General features: G+C 34.9%; 2 protein-coding genes across 3 annotated transcripts in view; both read right to left on the reverse strand.

The window, feature by feature from the left end:
* Positions 1–19013, reverse strand: part of LOC145680486 (uncharacterized) — a gene marked incomplete at its 3' end in the record, with an annotated part of 146248 nt that overhangs the window by 64978 nt on the left and 62257 nt on the right.
* Positions 2836–10322, reverse strand: LOC145680487 (uncharacterized). Its single transcript, XM_081751064.1, has 2 exons — positions 9863–10322; positions 2836–6968 (listed from the first exon to the last, which is right to left on the reverse strand). The coding sequence occupies exons 1-2, from the start codon at positions 9883–9885 to the stop codon at positions 6605–6607; spliced, it is 387 nt and encodes a 128-aa protein (XP_081607190.1). The 5' UTR covers positions 9886–10322; the 3' UTR covers positions 2836–6604.

Below are 19013 nucleotides of genomic sequence, written 5' to 3' on the forward strand. Positions count from 1 at the left end.
GTTTAGTTGTGGAAAACCACAGTAGGCGATTCCAAAGTCCAGATCGCAAAAGAAGAAAGGAGATAAATAAGTGCGAAAGGGTTCCAGACCATTATCAACGCCAACAAAAACATAACTATAGTAAAATAAACGTTAAGGTCAGTGAAATTAAGGCCATGACTAAATTCAGCGGTAAGTGTGACGAAACCGCAAGCTCGTTCTTAGAAAAATTTGAAGCAGAGTGCGAGATTATGGGTGTAGATCAATCTAAATTTATGAAGTTGTTACCACATCTGTTACTTCCTCCTTGTTCCTTGTGGTTTAAAGCTATTCGCGACCATATAAAATCCTACGAGGAATTTAAACGGGCCTTGTTGGCTAATTACGAAAATGATTTCTTGTTAGCTAACCGTGATGCGATGGTGCGAACTCGACACTATTCACCTCGGGTCGATAAATCTCTTACGGATTTTACAATCAATGCATATAATGAACTTAAACTCGTCAATCCGTTTCAGCCCGAATCCAGAATAATCGCTTCCGTACGCATTTTATTGCCGTATAAATTACAACAGATTCTGTTGTCTGCTCAATGCGTAAACTTCAATCATCTGATAATTTTAGTCCAGAACTTCGAGAATCAATTCCCGAATCCTAATGGGAGTAATCGTAATCCATCGAATCCGATTGCCGTCAGAAACTTGAATATAACTAATGAAAATACCGAAAATCTTCGCAGCGATGAGAGGTCACGTGACAATACTGGCATTGGAATTAGTGAAAGATCTATTATACGTACTGGAACTGGAGCTAATGGAAGATTCAATTCTAGCGGTAGAAATGGAACGAATTATAATAATCCGAGGAATAGTTGGACGAACGGAAGAAACTTTCGTGGAAGACGTAATTACAGTAACAATGTCATGCATACCGGTGTAACTCAAAACAGATGCAATTGGAGATCCCGAGATGGCAGGAACTGTCGGAATAGGACCGAAGTAATAAATGAAACGGGAAATGGATCAAGAGAAAATAACCAAGATTGTGGTGTTCAATGTACTTTGATTGACCCATTTGTTAATCATAATTTAAACTAAAACCCGCTGATATGGTTGGGGTTAATCCCATACCAGCCGAAGGTTCCCACGGTTATTCAACGCAAAATTCGTCTATTAATTTATTTGTGAATAATATTGATGATAAATATAATTTAGATATGAAAAGCTGGAGCAGGTAAACGGCTAAAGCTGGTTAAAATTTCAACCCTGATATGTTAACTAAATTAAATTTGGATAACAATTCTTAATTTATTCTCTCAGATGTTACGAGTTGTGTTGTGAATACTTCATTTGGACTTTATATTTCTGCAACATGTTATGGTGTGATTAATTTATTTTATCTTTGTATTAACTTTGAGTGTTATGTTTACCTTTATTTTACTTTACATGTTCAAAAGAGATTTGATTATGTTAACTTGAAATCTATGACATTGATTTTAAATTGAAGCCTTTAAATGTAATTATTGCCTTCTGATCTTGTTGTTGTTTTGATAAGATGACGATCTTAATTATAAATAATGTTGTTTGTATATGGATGTTATCGTTCAATGTAAAAGAGGAACAACTAACTAGTAACTCTGCGTAAGTCATCAATTAGTTATAATTTTGAATAGACCCATAAATGATATTTGTAATGAATCGACGTTTTATGATACGTAATTAGTAATAAAAGAAAAATGTTATTATAAATGAATTGATATATATATATATATGGAGAAAGAAGAGAAAAGAAAAATATTTATATTGATGTAATAATAATAATTAATACGAGGATTGATGTAATAATAATTAGTACGAGGGCTATTCAAAAAGTGAGTGTTTTGAAAATATCCAGGGTTCTTTCCTTCACTGTAATACTGTTACGGAATTCCCGTTCTGGGCGACATTTACAGCGATATATCCCTATATATCCCTATTATAATTAATCTGTACCTATATTATCAACATTGATCAGAGGCGCAATAATTAAGCATATAGCTTATATATAATTAAAAGAAAGAACGCTGTTATTGACAGGACATGTTGTCATGAGTAAGATTATTAGTTTGTTATTGATAGGACATGTTGTCATGGAAAACATTATTATTGAGAGGATACGTACACAAAACGGTATGGTTGTTATTGATCCATAATATATGTATAAAGGAAAGAATAAATCGACGTTAGTTGGTATGTATAATGATATAGTTCATTGAGATAGATTAACGAATTAGGGCTAGAACTTGAATTAAAAGGAATATTTATCGTTCTAAATGAAGGATTTATTGTAGGGACAAGTAAACCCTTAGATCTTGACCTTCGAGGAAAAATTGGTTATGTTCTGTTGCGAGCTATATAAATTGTTCGAAACACAAAGCTATTTATAATCTCTCTCTTAAATTTTGATTTCTTTAAGCAGGCAAAAATTACATTTTCGAACACATTGCATTCACTAATCACGTTTTCTATGGAATCTTTTTAGAAAAAATTACAACCAACTTTTGTTTTATATTGACATGGTTTACATTACAATAAAACTTTAATTTCCTGTTGCCCTATGGTTATATTAGTAAAATTTCATTCCAAATGCCACAGCAATAACAATGTTCTAAAAAAAAATAATAAGTGGCTTACAGATTACTTATTAATATCATAGAGAGAGGCACTCGGAGTACGTTTTATTTTATTTAATATTTAAACAAATGATAACAATGTGATGATGTGGTGAAAGTGTCAGATGTGACAAGGATTCAGAAGATTATGGGGGGCGCAGATATGTTTTTCGTCTAGGGTACAAAATATCCTAGAGTCGCCCCTGCCTCCTGCTGGTCAAATGGATAGCGCATGCCCGGTAGGGTTCGATTCCCGGTAGGGAAGCATAAAAAAATGAAAGCAATACGGTGGTTCGGATTACACCTTAAATTGTAAGTCCACTTTCATATAGATCAATGCTGAACTATAGTTTATACCTCCGTGCTGAAAAGGGACGCTTAATTTCAACACATAAGCAAACAAATTAAATCCTGCCTGTTGTTGGAAACAAGATGACTCAACGAAACATATTGCCCTCCCTATCATCGACGGTCCATATTCTGTATTCTTAGCATCATCCCTTTCGCGCGACCGAATTGGTGGTGGTGATCGGGGGATCTGAAATTGCAGCTCAACCATAGATGCAGTTCTATTCGGACTCTTAGTTGCAGAAACAGGTCCTTCAAAACGCTGATTGAGTACTGCAATCAGATTTGCTGCATTGGCTTTACAGTCCATTATGACAGGTCTGAAACGTTCGCTGACCCCTCTGGTTTTTCTTCTTTGATGATATCAGTTTTGTATTAAGTCAACATCTAGAACATTGTTCACTATTGCCTCGACACACCTAACACTGCTAGCCTTGAATACATTGGTCCAACTAACCGTGATCTCACAATTTGCCTTCTTTGAAAATCGGAGAGGTTTCCCATTGTCCATCACTAATGTCTAGCTTATATTAACCCGTACAATACCGCCTCTACACTACCCCTCCCCCCAACAAAAAACAGTCGGAGTGCACGAATATTTATTTTTATTAACTCACAAGATTGAAGTTGCAGTACATAGGATTTGATAGGAGTTTCCGAAACAAATAAAAAGCAGTACAGATCCATCTTCCATATCAGGGGCCGCGGTGGCTGTGGTAGAGCGTTCACCTCTGGTGCTTGGGGTCCTGGGTTTGATCCCAGCCCCCGCCAAGTGAACTTTGTGGTGGACAAACACCGTGTGCGTGGGTTTTCTCGGGGTTCTCCCGTTTCCTCCCACTTTCTTCATTCCACCATTTCATTCATTAATCATCATCACCGTCTCCTTTAGCCTAACCGGCATAACCGTGGGACGTAAAACTCAAAGATTTCATTTCCATCTTCCATATCTTCCTAAAATCTCTCAAAAGTTAAAATTTATCTGTCTGAAGTAGTGAATTAAAAGTACAGTACTAATAAACTCTGGTAAGACAATAAAGAGAATCACCTGAAACTAAAGGCTAATGAAGTAAGAAATGCTACATATCCTTTTATCATGGACAATCAATAATGCTGTTGTACAAGTTGCATAGAAGTTAGGGCATCTAATGGATTTTGGACGATACGATACTTTAAAGCTACAGTTTCCTGTGAAGATTTTAACGAATTGACTAACTTAATGAACTCGGCCCACATAATCGATCTAACTCTCTATATACTAAAAAAAAAACAGAACTCAAAAATTCGTTCTTGTTCAAATGTTATCGTGTGGGGTAACGGGCGGATGTTACAATCACCGTTACCCGTTAACATCTTAATGGATTGACTCTATTAACGAATGTGGTTGAGACAGTCGCTCTAGCTATCTATTGCAAAAACAGAATTTAAAAAATTATCTTTCGATCAAGCGTTATCGTGTGGAATATAACGGATGGTTGTTAAAATCACCGTTAAGATGTTAACGGATATACTCCATTGAGAAATCGGTAAAGGTAATCGCGCTAGCTATCTACTGCGAAAACGTAATTCAAAAATTCATTTTCGATAAAATGTTATTGTGTGGAGTAACAGACAGACGGACGTACAAACAGTATAATCTTATAGATTACTGTGTTATCCTGATAAATACGTAATTGAACATCAACAAGTCATAAAAATTGTTACAGAAAAAAGACTATCTGCAGCATATCAGGTTACATGTGACTATGAACCAGGTACACTGAGGAGACGTAAAGGAATATAAACATTATTAAAGAGCTTCTGGCCTAGCAAAATACGTATGTACGGAAAAATTATACATAATTAAACAGATATAGAAGTTTTGCACAACTACAAATAACAGATTAAAAGATGTACTTTCGATTCATACTGCTACGCACAAAGGACATCCTTTGAATATAGATACAGCTAACCTAAATCGGACATGGGATGCTATTCTTAGGAAGATATAACCAAACATTTCAATAACAAAACGGTATGGATCACCGCAATATATTTTTCGTTCCCATATATTAAGTTAAGCCAAGTGATGATGCAACTATTACTGAAACATTTATAAAATATGATTGACATTATAACTTCGAAGAACATCACTACCAAGAATCAACTATTTCTTGTGAATTTTTAATTGAAATGGCATATGCCATATTGAAGAGTTGTCAACGAAATACTTATTTATGAAATAAGAATAAAATCGCCTGGGCAATCGTCTGAAAAAATATCCACTAGGAAGAACCATTCCTTGTGGATACCTTCAGGAGTAGCAGCTTACCACCACATTATTGGGCTGTAAATGAAATATTTATTCATCAAATGTGAATAAAATAGCCTGAGTAGTTTTTGAAAAAACCGTCCGACAAAAAACCTCACCCCAAGATAATTATCTTGTAGATTTTATCGAGAGAAATGACTTACGTCATATTGTACAGTTCTTAATACGATAAAATAAGAAAATCGACTGAGTCCTTTTTAGGGAAGAAAAAACGTCCAAGAACTTACCCCAAGAGTAAATATATTTGTGTTTTTCACTGAAAAAAAAGAGAGAGAAAGAAACTTGTACCATATTATAGGATTACTAATTGCATATCGATTTATGAAATATACACAAAAAAATGTTAAGAGCAGTTTTTGAGAAAATAGCAAATTTTGATATCCTCCATACACTTCCCTTTTTTGGGGGGGTACGAAAAAAATTCGAAAACCCTCTTACAGAATCTTATAAAATTCTTAAGTGTAAGTTTGGGTCTCGATACGTTGAATAGTATTGTTTCTAGTGTATATATCTATCGGAATGGACAGATGAACATATAGATCCAGAAATTCCTTTTTTGGCGTGTAGGGACATGAAAAGTGTAAATCCTTTGAAATCTCCAATTTAAGTTTTTTACGATCACCATACTTGCTTCTCTCCTACCGACATTCGAAAGTAAAAAGTAACATACATTTGTAAATAAATATTTATTAATACAAGTTCTCATACCACAAATCATATTGTAACTGTTGTTCAGTTGGTGGTTTCTGGATTTAACACTGCAAACTACAACTGGAAAAAATACATTTTGATATCATGAACGAAGGGAAGAAGAGAGAAAGAGAGAGGGAGAGAGAGGAGATAGAGAGAGAGAGAAAGAGAGATGCGGGGGAAGGAAAAGGTAGAAATCTCAGGGGCTATTGAGGTTATTAACTATAATTATAATAATCTACTTCGTAATTAAATCGTAGTTAGTATCGTTATTTATGGCTTGTTCTTCTCATTATTTTCTTCAATATTTCCCAAATCTTTAAAAACGCCTTGAAGACGGGAGATTCGTCCACCGAAAATTCAGCACTAATTGCATACAAAAAAATATATGAACTAGGGAAAAGTAATTTCCAACTTTTTTAAGTACATGTACGATCCATTGCGAGATGTTACAAACTTTTATATTTGAGGTGTCACTAAATGACCCACAGGTATTTCAACTTCTGTGCGAAAAGAAGACATAATATTGTATGTAAGAATTCGACTAAAATACATTTTACATGTTTATTTCACATTATTATAACTTAAGATCGACGCAAAATTTAAATATCTTCTGTTATGGCAATTTGTCACTTTCTGCGGTTGTTGACACTCTTCCCTCGCTCAATGCCATGGACTTTCAACTGATGAGTGAAGAGGTTTGATGATTGGCTAAAGTTTCTGCTGCATAGATGACATGCAAATGGCTTCTCTCTAGTATGAACCCTCATATGTTTAACATGGTCAGACTTTTTACGAAAATACCTGGGACAAAACTCACAAATGTAAACATATTTTGTACCATCTCTTCTTTGCCTACTACCCGACATTTCGTAATCATCCGGAAGGTTTACACTTTCCTGTCTATTTATATTTGTTGACTGACTCCAAGAAACAGTGCTCAAATGTGTTGAACTGATCTTACTTTCATCAAGCGCACTGTTTAAACCATACCTGTAAGTAAGAATAATTGGTATAAATGAAATAGTAACTTCATTTATCCAACAACAATCCAACAACACATTTTATAGAAACGAATATTAATATATAAATCTTTCTTAAGTAAAGTAAGAAAATAGCTAAGTATATTTCATCCTCCAATTCTCAAAAACAATAATATGGCACAGCCTCAACTCATTGAAAGGAGTTGTAGAAATCCTTTCCCTCAATGAAAATATCATTCAATTCCGAATAATACTTTCTTTAAGTTTACAATTATGCCCTGTATGTTAGGAGACTTAAGAATCGAACCCAAGACGATGTACTTCAAAGAAAAGCGGACAGCGTGTTAACCAACCCGCTATTGAGTCTACGCAATAAACAAAATATTCTTTAAAAAAGTAATACATTGCTCTGTAGAAGTACAATACACAGGATACGGTAAAGGATCTGAAGGTTTTAAATTAATAACATACTTACTACACAATATTTGCGCATGTCTATTTATTCACATATTGAAGTACATGTGCCATTTAACAGTCATTAAACAAAAATCTTGAAATTGCTCCCCATGCAGCTAAACGATCTGCCCGCCCATTCCTCAGATTTTTGTTATCTTTAATATTTCTTGTGGAATCACCTTAAGTCAAAAGCATACGTGAACAAACTACACGCTCTGGACGAACTTAAAGGGACAATACCGAAGGGAATATTGCAATACTAAAACAAACGTTGGGGTGTTTCAGAGACGTGAAGTGTGCATGGCGAGAAATGGACACCATTCGGATGACGTCATCATCAAAACCTAAGACTTTGTTTTCAAAACTTTACAACTGTCTGTTAAATAACACGGGTACCAGAATTCAACGTGTACAAATGGTGTGTAATAAGTGTATAACTAATGGAAAACCACCAGATTTATTCTTGCCGCATCCTGCATATTTACAGTATCGGTATTAAATATAAGCAAGTAGTTGAACATAAAGCAATGGTGATAAGTGAATGAAGCTTACCATCGTTTTCAGGACCGAGGTTACATCATGAGACTAGACCTACTGTTTAAAATACGATCCATACCACTATTCGCACTCGAGGGATATACTCCTCCCAGAATCGAACTCAGGACCACGCTCACACACAAGTACCGGTATGTGTTTTTAGTCGCCCAGCCACACATGACCAAATAATATGAAGCATTTAATCTATTCCTTTTGTTTACGCGATTATATATTATATACGTAGAAAACGAAAGTTTTAACACATTTTACAGTGTTTTATTTAATTTTCGACCCAATATTTCCCTTCCTTTACACTGGAAGCATCATCTGGGGTTAGACTTCCGAAGGAATATGAAGACCCCATTCACATATTAAACTGTCTTCTTCCTTAGTTAAAAATACTTACGGTTTTATACTCGAGCTGCAAAAGTTATTTTACTAATTTACACACTACATGAAAAATTTATTATTTACGGTCATTACATGAAAAATGTTAACTGTCACTGCAAAGATAGCAATTCTTAGAACTACCACTGCTATTTTTGCAATGGTAGTTCTTTGCATCTGCCAGAAGTATCTTTGAACAAGGAAAACAGTTTGACAACTGTAAGAAAAGAATCCCGATATTTCTTCACAGGTCTAACTCCAGGTGATGTTTCTAGTGTAAAGGAAGGAAAATATTGGGTCAAAAATAAAATAAAACAACCTAAGGTATGTTAAAACTTTTATTTTCTATACAATAGAGAATTGCATAGATCAAAATGTTCTATTCTCTCTATTACTGAAGGCATATAAGACAAGAAAGAAAACCTCTTGCTTGCATTCGAGAACCTACTGACAGAAAAATAAGAATCAGCCTTCCATAATAGTTACCAGACATTTTAAATACTGATCTCTCAACCAATTCGCCAGTCACTGTTCTAGTTATATAGAAGAAGTTATTCAAGTTAAATTTAAACTTCCATCAGTGTTTATATCAATCGTGGCGTGCTTGTGTGTTTATTATCTTTAACGCTCTACGGCCGTTTCTTTTGAATTGTTAGGTGCAGTACTTGCGCTAATAGTTGATAGTACAAGTTTATCGTTCTGCCCGGTTGAAGCAGCTTGTGATGCATGATGCCCTTCCAATCCCACACAATCCACAACATAACTTTTTTTTAGTGTCAGTGTGGACTTTGCCGCAGATTGTGAACTTCTCACTTCGATCACCATCGTTTTCTCACATTCTGTCATAGATTGTCATTTTTTCATCACTTGTGAGTAACTGCTTCAGAAATGGCTCGAGTTCGTTACGTTTCAGTATAGATTCGCGGAAAGGAATTCAATCGAGTAGGCGTTTTTGAGTCAGATCATATAGCATCCAAACTCCGAGCTTCTTGCTACAGTCAGCTTTCTCTAAATGGTTATCACTGTTTAACGATGAATGTTTACGTTATTGTGACTCCTTACATGCCGGTCTTGCTCGACTTTTGACAGAATTTCATCTACTTTAGCTGTGATTGGTCACCTAATGCGAGAAGCATCTTGGACACTGAAATATTAAAAACAAAACCGACTGAACGATATTTTGGCTGTTGCTTTTGATAATGTATGCATTTTTCCCAAAACATAACACAAATTTCTTTACGGGCCAGCTCAGCATTTGCGCCTATATCAAAACAAAATTGTAAAACGTAGCGCAGTTTTGCGGAAAGTTCAATCATCTTTACGGCGCAATACTTGATGACTGATTACAGGAATTCCAACACTTTTTATACACCTACTACCTTCAACTGCCATCTGTCAAATGACATTAGACCTGACCCGCTGCGACTAATATACCCTGTTATTTGGGACACTAACGCCATCTAATGCACAAAAGGATCAATACTTTTTAGACTACCTGATAATAAAAGTTAAAATTGTACTTACAGAATTATCCAAATGTTACACATGTTTCAACGACCCACTGTCATCTTCTTTGTGTGTGTTCTTTTTAATTAAAAATTATGCTGCTTGTAGAACTACATATTCTTAGCTCTTTCCCCCGTTGTAGAGAAAATGTCAATGTTCCTTGAATCACTATTACTAAAATTCCTTGTGAAAAACTAATCCTTGTTCTTACCATTTCTCTCAAAGGACAAACCAACAATTAACTATGTCGTATTAAATCACTCGACAAAAATCTTCATTTTGCTTTTTTTCTTTTTAAACCTATAATTACATTTCACTGGAATTCCAAAATTCAGTTGCTTCAAAATGTCATTAAAATATAGCACTGAATTGCCGTTTTTACCATTTGAATGCTTACTTAAGTAAAATATTAACTTTTATTATTACTTATGTCCTTGTTTATAAATCACTGAAAAATTTGTTCAGAGAACATTGCAGATATTTGTTCATAGGTTTCCTGGAAAACACATAAACAACAATGCACAGAACGTACCAACAATGAAGATGGTGGAGGTTCTGTCATGGTTTCAGAATATTTTTCTAGTGGTAGAGTCAGTGATCTTGGAAAAATGTAAGGAATACTGAGGGTTATGAGAACATCTAACAACATACCATTCGTTCCTTTACGAAACTTGTTAATTAAAGGTTTGTCCAAAGCAAGAGAACAACCCTAAACACGTAAGATAGTAGACAAATGATAAAGAAAATAAAAAGGAACTGCAAAAATAACACGGCTATCCATAAATTTTTATTAGTTGGGAAAAAAAAGATGTAGAGAAGATAAAGTTAATTAACTAAGAACAGCTCTATGAATATTTTCAAGTGTGTTGAAATTAAATACTTCCTAAACACTTAAGAAAACTTCTATCGAAAATACCAACAATTTGTGCTGATGCTTGAGCGTAGTCATGTTATTTTAATCACTGTTTTGTAAACAACTATTAATTTGTGGGAGTTTAACTACACACTTACATTTATTTTATTCCTGTTTATTCCTATTTTGAAACTGATCGAAAACTTTCGAGCGGAATTCTGATGCAATTTCTTTTTCTTGTTTCTTATTAACTTTATCTATTTGTTTGGCTTCTCATTCCACGGTTATGTCCTGTATACTAATAGATTGGACCTCACAGACCTGTGCATTAGAGACAACTGTACTAATCGTGAGTCATCTTATGATTCTTTATGATTACTAGGGGGGCTCGGTAGCTCAGTGGTAGAGCGTTCACCTCTGGTGCTTGGGGTCCCGGGTTCGATCCCAGCCCCCGCCAAGTGAACTTTGTGGTGGACAAACACCGTGCTCGTGGGTTTTCTCGGGGTTCTCCCGTTTCCTCCCACTTTCTTCATTCCACCATTTCACTCATCTCTCATCATCACCGTCTCCTTTAGCCTAACCGGCATAACCGTGGGACGTAAAACTTAAAGATTTTATTTTTTCTTTATGATTACTAGAATAACTTGTTTTAAAACAGTAACATCGGACTACTCTTTTTCCAAGTTCCGACACAGTAAAATTGTCGAAAATTAGAATTATCTCATTTCCCATTTGCTGGATTAAGAGTAGCATTACAATACCCTTCTTTTTATTATTTATTTATTTAATGAGCAAGAAACTTGATAAAAGAGTTTGTTCAGTTTTGAACCATACATACGGTTGTTTAGGTTTATGGAAATGAATTTGAAATTCTTACCTGCGACGCCACCAGAAGTTGTGATACGTGTGCAAGCCTTGGCTGTTAGCTATCGCCCTGTGTCTCAATTTTCACTGAAAGAGAGTGCGTTGAAGCAAAGATCTATTCTGTTCTATTTCTCTTGACGTGAGTGGCTGCCGACAACCCAAGGACGTTCCAAGAACGGGACTCCACACACATTTATTCGGGATTTTACAAGGATTATATGAATTCCCGTTTCACATGCCCTCCGCTCCATGTATGTCACCGCTGCTTCGCCGTATGACTGGACAGCCACTCCTAGTGAATGATAAACCAAGATATGTCGCTGCGATATAGGGATGGAATATAATAGCTCTAAAATGTTGGTCTGACAATAAGCTGCACTAATTTTAGCTTTTTTACTCTATGACGTAAGTTTGCCATTATAGCAGTAACCAAAGAAACCATAAACTGTGGAAGCTTATTATACATTCATGTACAGTACCTAGTCACGACGACCTCTGAAATCACAGGGACAACTGAAGATGGCTCTCTTTTTATTACATTCCTATAAATACATTCATAACTTGTCCGGATTAACTAAAATTATCCCCTTCAAGATAGTATTCGTAAAACTTTCGATTATTCGTCTTCCTGTTCGTGATACGTAAGGGACGGAGCAAATGAACTCAAGCCTTATCTTTTCAGCAGATGTGACTCTTGCGTAATTGTGCGATTTACAGGGAACGTTGTACTTCCCTCGGGGAAATTTGTTTTGAGATGGTGGCTACTCATGTTACAACAAAGAACGCACCTCATCGGGGGTACATCCGAACTTCCGATATCTACGATACTCAATATTGGAGGATCAAGCTCGAGGTGTTCGTTTTATGATTATTCAAATACAAGGTTGATCTCTTTCTTTCATACACGGAAAAACCTTTTGTTATACACTGTTTACTTATTTAGCTATAACCACAACCACTGTCAGAAAAGCCATGACTGTATCGATCCCAAAAGGCCGTACTTCTCAGAGCCAAATTACCCCTCCCCTTCCCATACCCACCCATACATATTATATATATATATATATATATAGTGAAACTGTCCCATATAGGTATAGGTAGAGCGTTAATAAAAAGTGTCCGGAATCGACTCCCACTACCGGTTTTTGTTATAAAAGTTTCACTATACAAGTATTTTTACAAAATACTGTACAAATAATCTCTCTAATATGAAAGGTTAGAAATAGGTAGTCTTTGACGTAAGGTCGCAGACAGGATCTCTACAGAGCCCCGTAGCAGGCTAAGCAGAGGGGTATTAAGGATCCAATGCTCCGTAGCAAGCAAAGGCGGGTTAAGTGGCCAACAGAGACCCGTAGCAGGCTAAGCCAGGAGATAGGATAGGCGTAGTCCCGTAGCAGACTAGAGGCCTGGGTTAGGTTATTCCTAATGTTCCGTGGCAAACAGTAAGAAGGTCACCAGAAAACTGGTACAGAATTGCCGTCGTCCAGCCAATTTATAGGGTTTCTTGGGTGGCGGTGGCGCTGCTGCTCCGTGGTCGTCTGCTGCTCCGAGGGAGGGGCTAGAAGCCGTCGTCTGCAAGTGACTGTAGATCCATATGGTGTGAAATCCTCTAGCCAAACCAAGTGATGGTGTTTGTAAACACTGGCGTGTGGAATTGTTTATACACTACATCACGTGGGACATTACAATATATATATATATATATATATATATATATATATATATGTATGTATATGTATATGTATATACAAAATCATTCTCCCTGCCAATCAATATATTAGCACTTTCAAACTACCCGCAATAACTTCTCGGGTGTGATCACTCGTGTTATTAGCTAGTGCTCGAATTCATTACCATAAACCTAAAACGATTTCTGTAGAATAAGTTTATCACTTTCATTTCATTGTATTATTTACCACATACTTTGTGTCATTTCCTCGAAATAACTTCTGTAGAAAAGTTCGTTATGCAGAGAGCAACAAGAAAGAACATTAGAACACAACAAAGATAGCACAGTGACATCTGTACACTAAACAGTTCATGTTTCATTAAGCTGATCAACGCCCAGGCCAGACCGCTTAAACTAATGACCTGAAATTTTGACAGTGCATACCATTTGTGACATAAAGTACCACTAGGGAAGGATTTTTGGAAATTCCATGAGGAGGGGGGGGGGGAGAATAGGAGTGGCAATTATTATAGCAAAATGTCCTGATCTCCAAATCTCTAAAGAATACAGACATTGAATTTGCTATATGGGTTTCCAATTTAAAATGATTAGATAGACATGTGTTTCACTGTTTTTCGAGATTTTCCTTACAAGAGAGGACAGGATTACCATATCTCAAAATCCTTTTAGGTTTAACTAGGTCCCTTGGTAAACTAAAAGTTAGACTTTTCAAATATAATTAATTAAAGGTGTGTTTTAGAGGCTTTTGATATTTCCCCTATAAGAGAAGAAAAAAGGGTGAACTTTGCGATTGTTAAACTAAGATAAGAGACACAGATCATGTAAGGAATATAAACTTTGTATGGAAACTCTTTATTCAAAACAAGTGGGCATATATGACAGCGTTCCAGAATTCCGCTTTTTTAACAACAGAAGAGGGGCAATTTTAATTTTTTCTCAATATATACAAATGACTTTGAGATGTTTCATCATCAGGGGGGTTCATTTGAAATGAATTTTGAACACAGCACTTGGGCTGACATAGTTTCTTATCAATTCAATGATTGAAATGCGAATTTAAGGGAGGAAAGAGGTTTAAATTTTTCGAAAAGCATAATGCTATAAGCGTATTCTTGCCATGCAAAGAACGGACGCAAGGATTGAAATATGAGGTGTGAAGCTGCAGATCGAACAAATGAGGCAGTCCGGAGGGTGAAATGTTCAGCTAGTCGAACGCTAGTTTTAAAATATAAAAACGAGATTTCTGTTTAAAATATTTCATGCAAAAGAGCCATTCACACGTAACAATTCCCTCTCTGTTTTCAAACATAGACTTCACTAAAAAGTAGAACATGTAATGCTGGTAAACACACGAGAACAGAAAACCATGTTATTTGGCAGGTTTACAGTAGGTTAGATATTTTCGTGAGGCACGCGTGTCCAATTGCTTCGCTATTTAGTTTATGTCATTATAACATCCCGTGTATGTGTCAAACTTTATTCAATTTGCTTGTCTTCTGGATCTGTTTCAGTATCGTCATCATCACTTCAGCAATCGTAAAATAATCCTGGCTGAGATGATTATGCTATACAGAAATCTACCCTACATATTTTGTAGAGTTCTCACAGAGATAAACTTGAATGTTTTAACAACCCCGATGACAAAAACGGTTCTAGTTTTACGATTCGTCACGCAACTGATGTAAAAACAAAATAAAATAGGGTTGAAACACCAAAAATATTTTTTATTAATTTAAGGGATCTAGTAGCACGTCTTAGTTAACAATACGAACCTGAAACATTGTTGTTTCAAATTGTTACGTTAATAGTTCTTACACAAAAAATAAGTCAAGTCTCCGGAAAAGTGTACAAAACGTTTAGAACTTCGAAGAAAATGACGATAAGTTTAGCTACTTTCTGTCAGCTGTAGCTTGGGAAGACCAGCATCAGAAACAAACATACTCAGAAGTTGACACATATGAAGATATGAATCAGAAAGACAGTGAATCTTCATTAGTACCTGTGATTTCTTCTTTCAAAACTGGAGCTGAAATATTGCATCTATGGAAGCAGACATTCACACTAAAGATTATGTATGCGTACAATATTGTAAGTCAACTCAAAGATGTTCACGTCTTTCTACTTCTTGATCGTCGAAGTTGATTGAAAAATGCACTATTTGCTGCTTACAAGATTACAATATCTCTTTCTCTCTCTCTCTCATTATCAATTCTGCAAGAATTTAATTATACTATACTGTTTAAGTATTGTATTACAAATAAGCAGACAGTACAACGGTTCCATATTCAATTATATCTACAGGACTTTCTCTTCTCTCTATTCTCAGTTTACCCAACTTAATCAACAGAAATACAATTACAATCTCTTTCCATAAAATCATAGACAGCTTATACGAAATATACTGAGGAATTTACCCGGGTTATTTAACGCCTAATCACAACATCGAGTTTTCAATATTACACAGACTAATGCCGTAGATGATATAAGTAGCAACTAGTTACCTTCTTTTCCTCTTTTTTTTATGCTTAATAAGAAATTTTTGCAGGACTCAACGGAGACAAATTCAAATATATGTGTAATACTCAAAAACTGGGTAAATAAAATAAATAAAAATAATAATAAATCACAATTTGGAACATGTATTTTTCTTTCTATAAGATACAGTTGTAATATACAATCAGAGTTTTTATATTGAATAGTTCCATATGATTGATGTATATAAAAATTCATTTGTTATTCCCTTAGTAAATACTGCTGCTCAACAAATTTTAAGAATATAAAACAATCAACCGACCATTTTCAAATTATTATTACATGATTAAGAAAAAACATTAAGTAGGGTAGTTCGGTTAAGCGCTCAAGATTTTATATGCATCAGTGCAATTGCATATAAGGCATTTATTAGTAATGTATTTTTCCCTGAATTATTCAATGATGATATAAAAGGTAAACATGAACCCAAGTTGTTGAGTAGCAATATATTTTGGATGTATTCCATTTGCAAAACAGAACAAACGTTACAAGTCTAAAATACTGAAAGCTAATTTAAACATTGCATCGATAATACATTCATCTTAACTGAAATTTATCGGATTCTCTTACATTTTCCTGTTGTGATAATTAGGTACACTAACCATCAGAAATTACACTTAAAAAAAAAAAAAAAAAAAAAAAAAAAAAAAGATATATTGGAAAAATAAGCGTTTTTGTGGCACATAAGTACCGCACACAATATAACCTTCCTTTTCTGCCCCTCACAGAGTTAAGTCATACAAAATTAGGAACGAAAAACACACTTCATCTCTGAAAACAGGTCATGAAAAAAATTATTTTGTTGGTGTTTCTTTCCCTAGTAATACGACATGGTACGCCACACCAGTACCTATTTAGTTATGATCTTAATCTACGAAAATAAGTAACTTTAAGAACAGAAACATGATTCATGAATAGTGACTCTGTGCAGAGTAAGACTGGCTACTAGTTGGCCCTGAATTCTCAATCCTACCCGTACCCACCATTACCCAAACTGTCCACTGTTTCCCCACAATAGAAACACTATTATCTTAGATAAAGCACACTATTCTTTAGTAGTCACACCGTACATTATACCATAAAGATCATAATACAAAATCAGGGTAAATGTTATGTAACGCTCAAAGAGTTTGATGTATAACAGTGTGTCACCTTGACTGTTCACAAGAATATTAGTTGTCGCACACGTTTTTTTACATTTTTCTTCTCCTCCCTTTATTAAAATTTTCATTTGGCCCCATTTAGATTTGGCCCCTGTCTGGATGGTGATTGCCGCCTAGCCACCTGGGCCAGTCTGGACCTGACTCTGTGATATTTATATTTACAGAAAATGGAAATTAACACGCCTGAGTCTTTAGTACAATGACGTTTTTTTTTTTTTAGTTTAGCGTCCCACGGTTATGTCCTTTAGACGAAACGAAATGGATGGTTAATGAAAGTGAATGATTACGAAATTAATTTTTTGTGCTCTCCCATCGCGAATCAAACCCTGGATCACGTGGACCAAAAGCATACGCGTTAGCCAAATGACCAACGGAGAGGGCATTGGCATTCAACCTTATTAACTTCAATTTAAAATATTATTTAGGAAGGTGTTCGCGAGATTCCAACCACAGTAAAGTCTTAATTACAATTGTCTGGAGTATAATGTTTCCTTAGCCGCAGTTTATAATGGAATTCGAACCATTAGTACTTTCATTGGAAATAGAACTCAGGACTCAACTACCATAACCTATTAATTTAACAGCATAAACTTGGTCGCACATCTATGAAAATATGTCAATATAGCCTTGTTCTTTATTCCTATGTGAATTAACTATTTGTTTAAGCGAGTCATTTTCTGTAGACCCAATGGTGACAGTTAGAAAGTTTTTACTGTAACCGAACTCAAACGGGTTTTAAAAACGATATGTTTTACAGCAACAACAACTGTCGGGAATATTTGATACTATATGTTACATACTTGATTTAAACATAACTGTGCTGGTTAACGAAATTATTTTTGATATGTCTATCCGATTGTTTATTATTTATTTAGTATTATTACTATTTTTAAATACATATTCCACAAGTTAAAAGGCTTTCACTTCGAATGAACAATATAATGTTTATTAAGGTTGCCTTTTTCAGCAAATCCCTTCTGGCAAATTTTGCAAACAAATGGTTTCTCTCCAGTATGGATTCTTATATGACCCACGAGATGACAGTTTTGGATAAACCTTTTAAAGCAAAACGGACACACGTATTTTCTAAACTTCGAATTAGTGTTCCTCACAATTTGATCATTTCTGTAACGGTTCCATTTGGAATGTTTAATCTTGATCACTGGAAATGTGTCACAGTATTCAACAAGTTGAGAATTCAACTCCGAATTTTCAACAATATCTGATGATATTACATAGTTGTCAGTCATGGATTCCAAGTTACGTCTTGCAAACCTGCAAACAAAAATAATTTGTGTGAAAAATAGTCAATATAATAAACTGTAACAAAAACTAAATTAATAATTATATATGCATAAACGCAATTCAACTAACCTTTTAAAGGAATGGTGTGTTTAAATACGATTGCAACACTACACAACCAAATAAAATCTTTCAATTACTTACAAAAAGTAAAACATATACTACTTTGCTTAGTACCTAAGTCCCTCATAGTCTTTAAGAAGAGAACTTTTGCGGAATTGGCAATTATTACTATAACGTTTCTTTACGTTCTAGGATTTCTTTAACTCTATGTATGCTCTAGAAATGTACAAATTATAGGTTTAATGATTCAGTTTCGAATGCTACTTGGGTACAGCTAACTTCTCTTAACACACTAAATTTATATTTCTGACTTCAATTAACACCGTAGAATCAAACACATAAAACATTATAAAGATCTCATTGGCTTAACAATGTATGCTTTCAATATATATTTATACACCTTAATCTGTAATTTCATTCCCATGTCTCCGATTTCTTTTTCTTTTTCTTTTTTTTTTTTTTTTAATTCATTATCAACATGTTTTATCCATATGTTATGATACGATAGCGTACGTTCAAGAAAGTAGAGAAACAAATCTACGCCAAGATATGCTGATACTGCATCTGAAACTATATTAACTGCATCAAATATTTGTGCAAACTTAAATTTTCAATTTAATTACAACATGCGTAGTTTTCTGCTCAAAGCTAGCATATTTGTAATTCCTGGGTACTTCAATGTATGAAACTTATTATAGGGTT

This window comes from Thermobia domestica, chromosome 3 (genome assembly GCF_964235325.1).
Source record: "Thermobia domestica chromosome 3, izTheDome1.hap1.1, whole genome shotgun sequence".
NCBI classification, from domain to species: Eukaryota; Metazoa; Arthropoda; class Insecta; order Zygentoma; family Lepismatidae; genus Thermobia; species Thermobia domestica.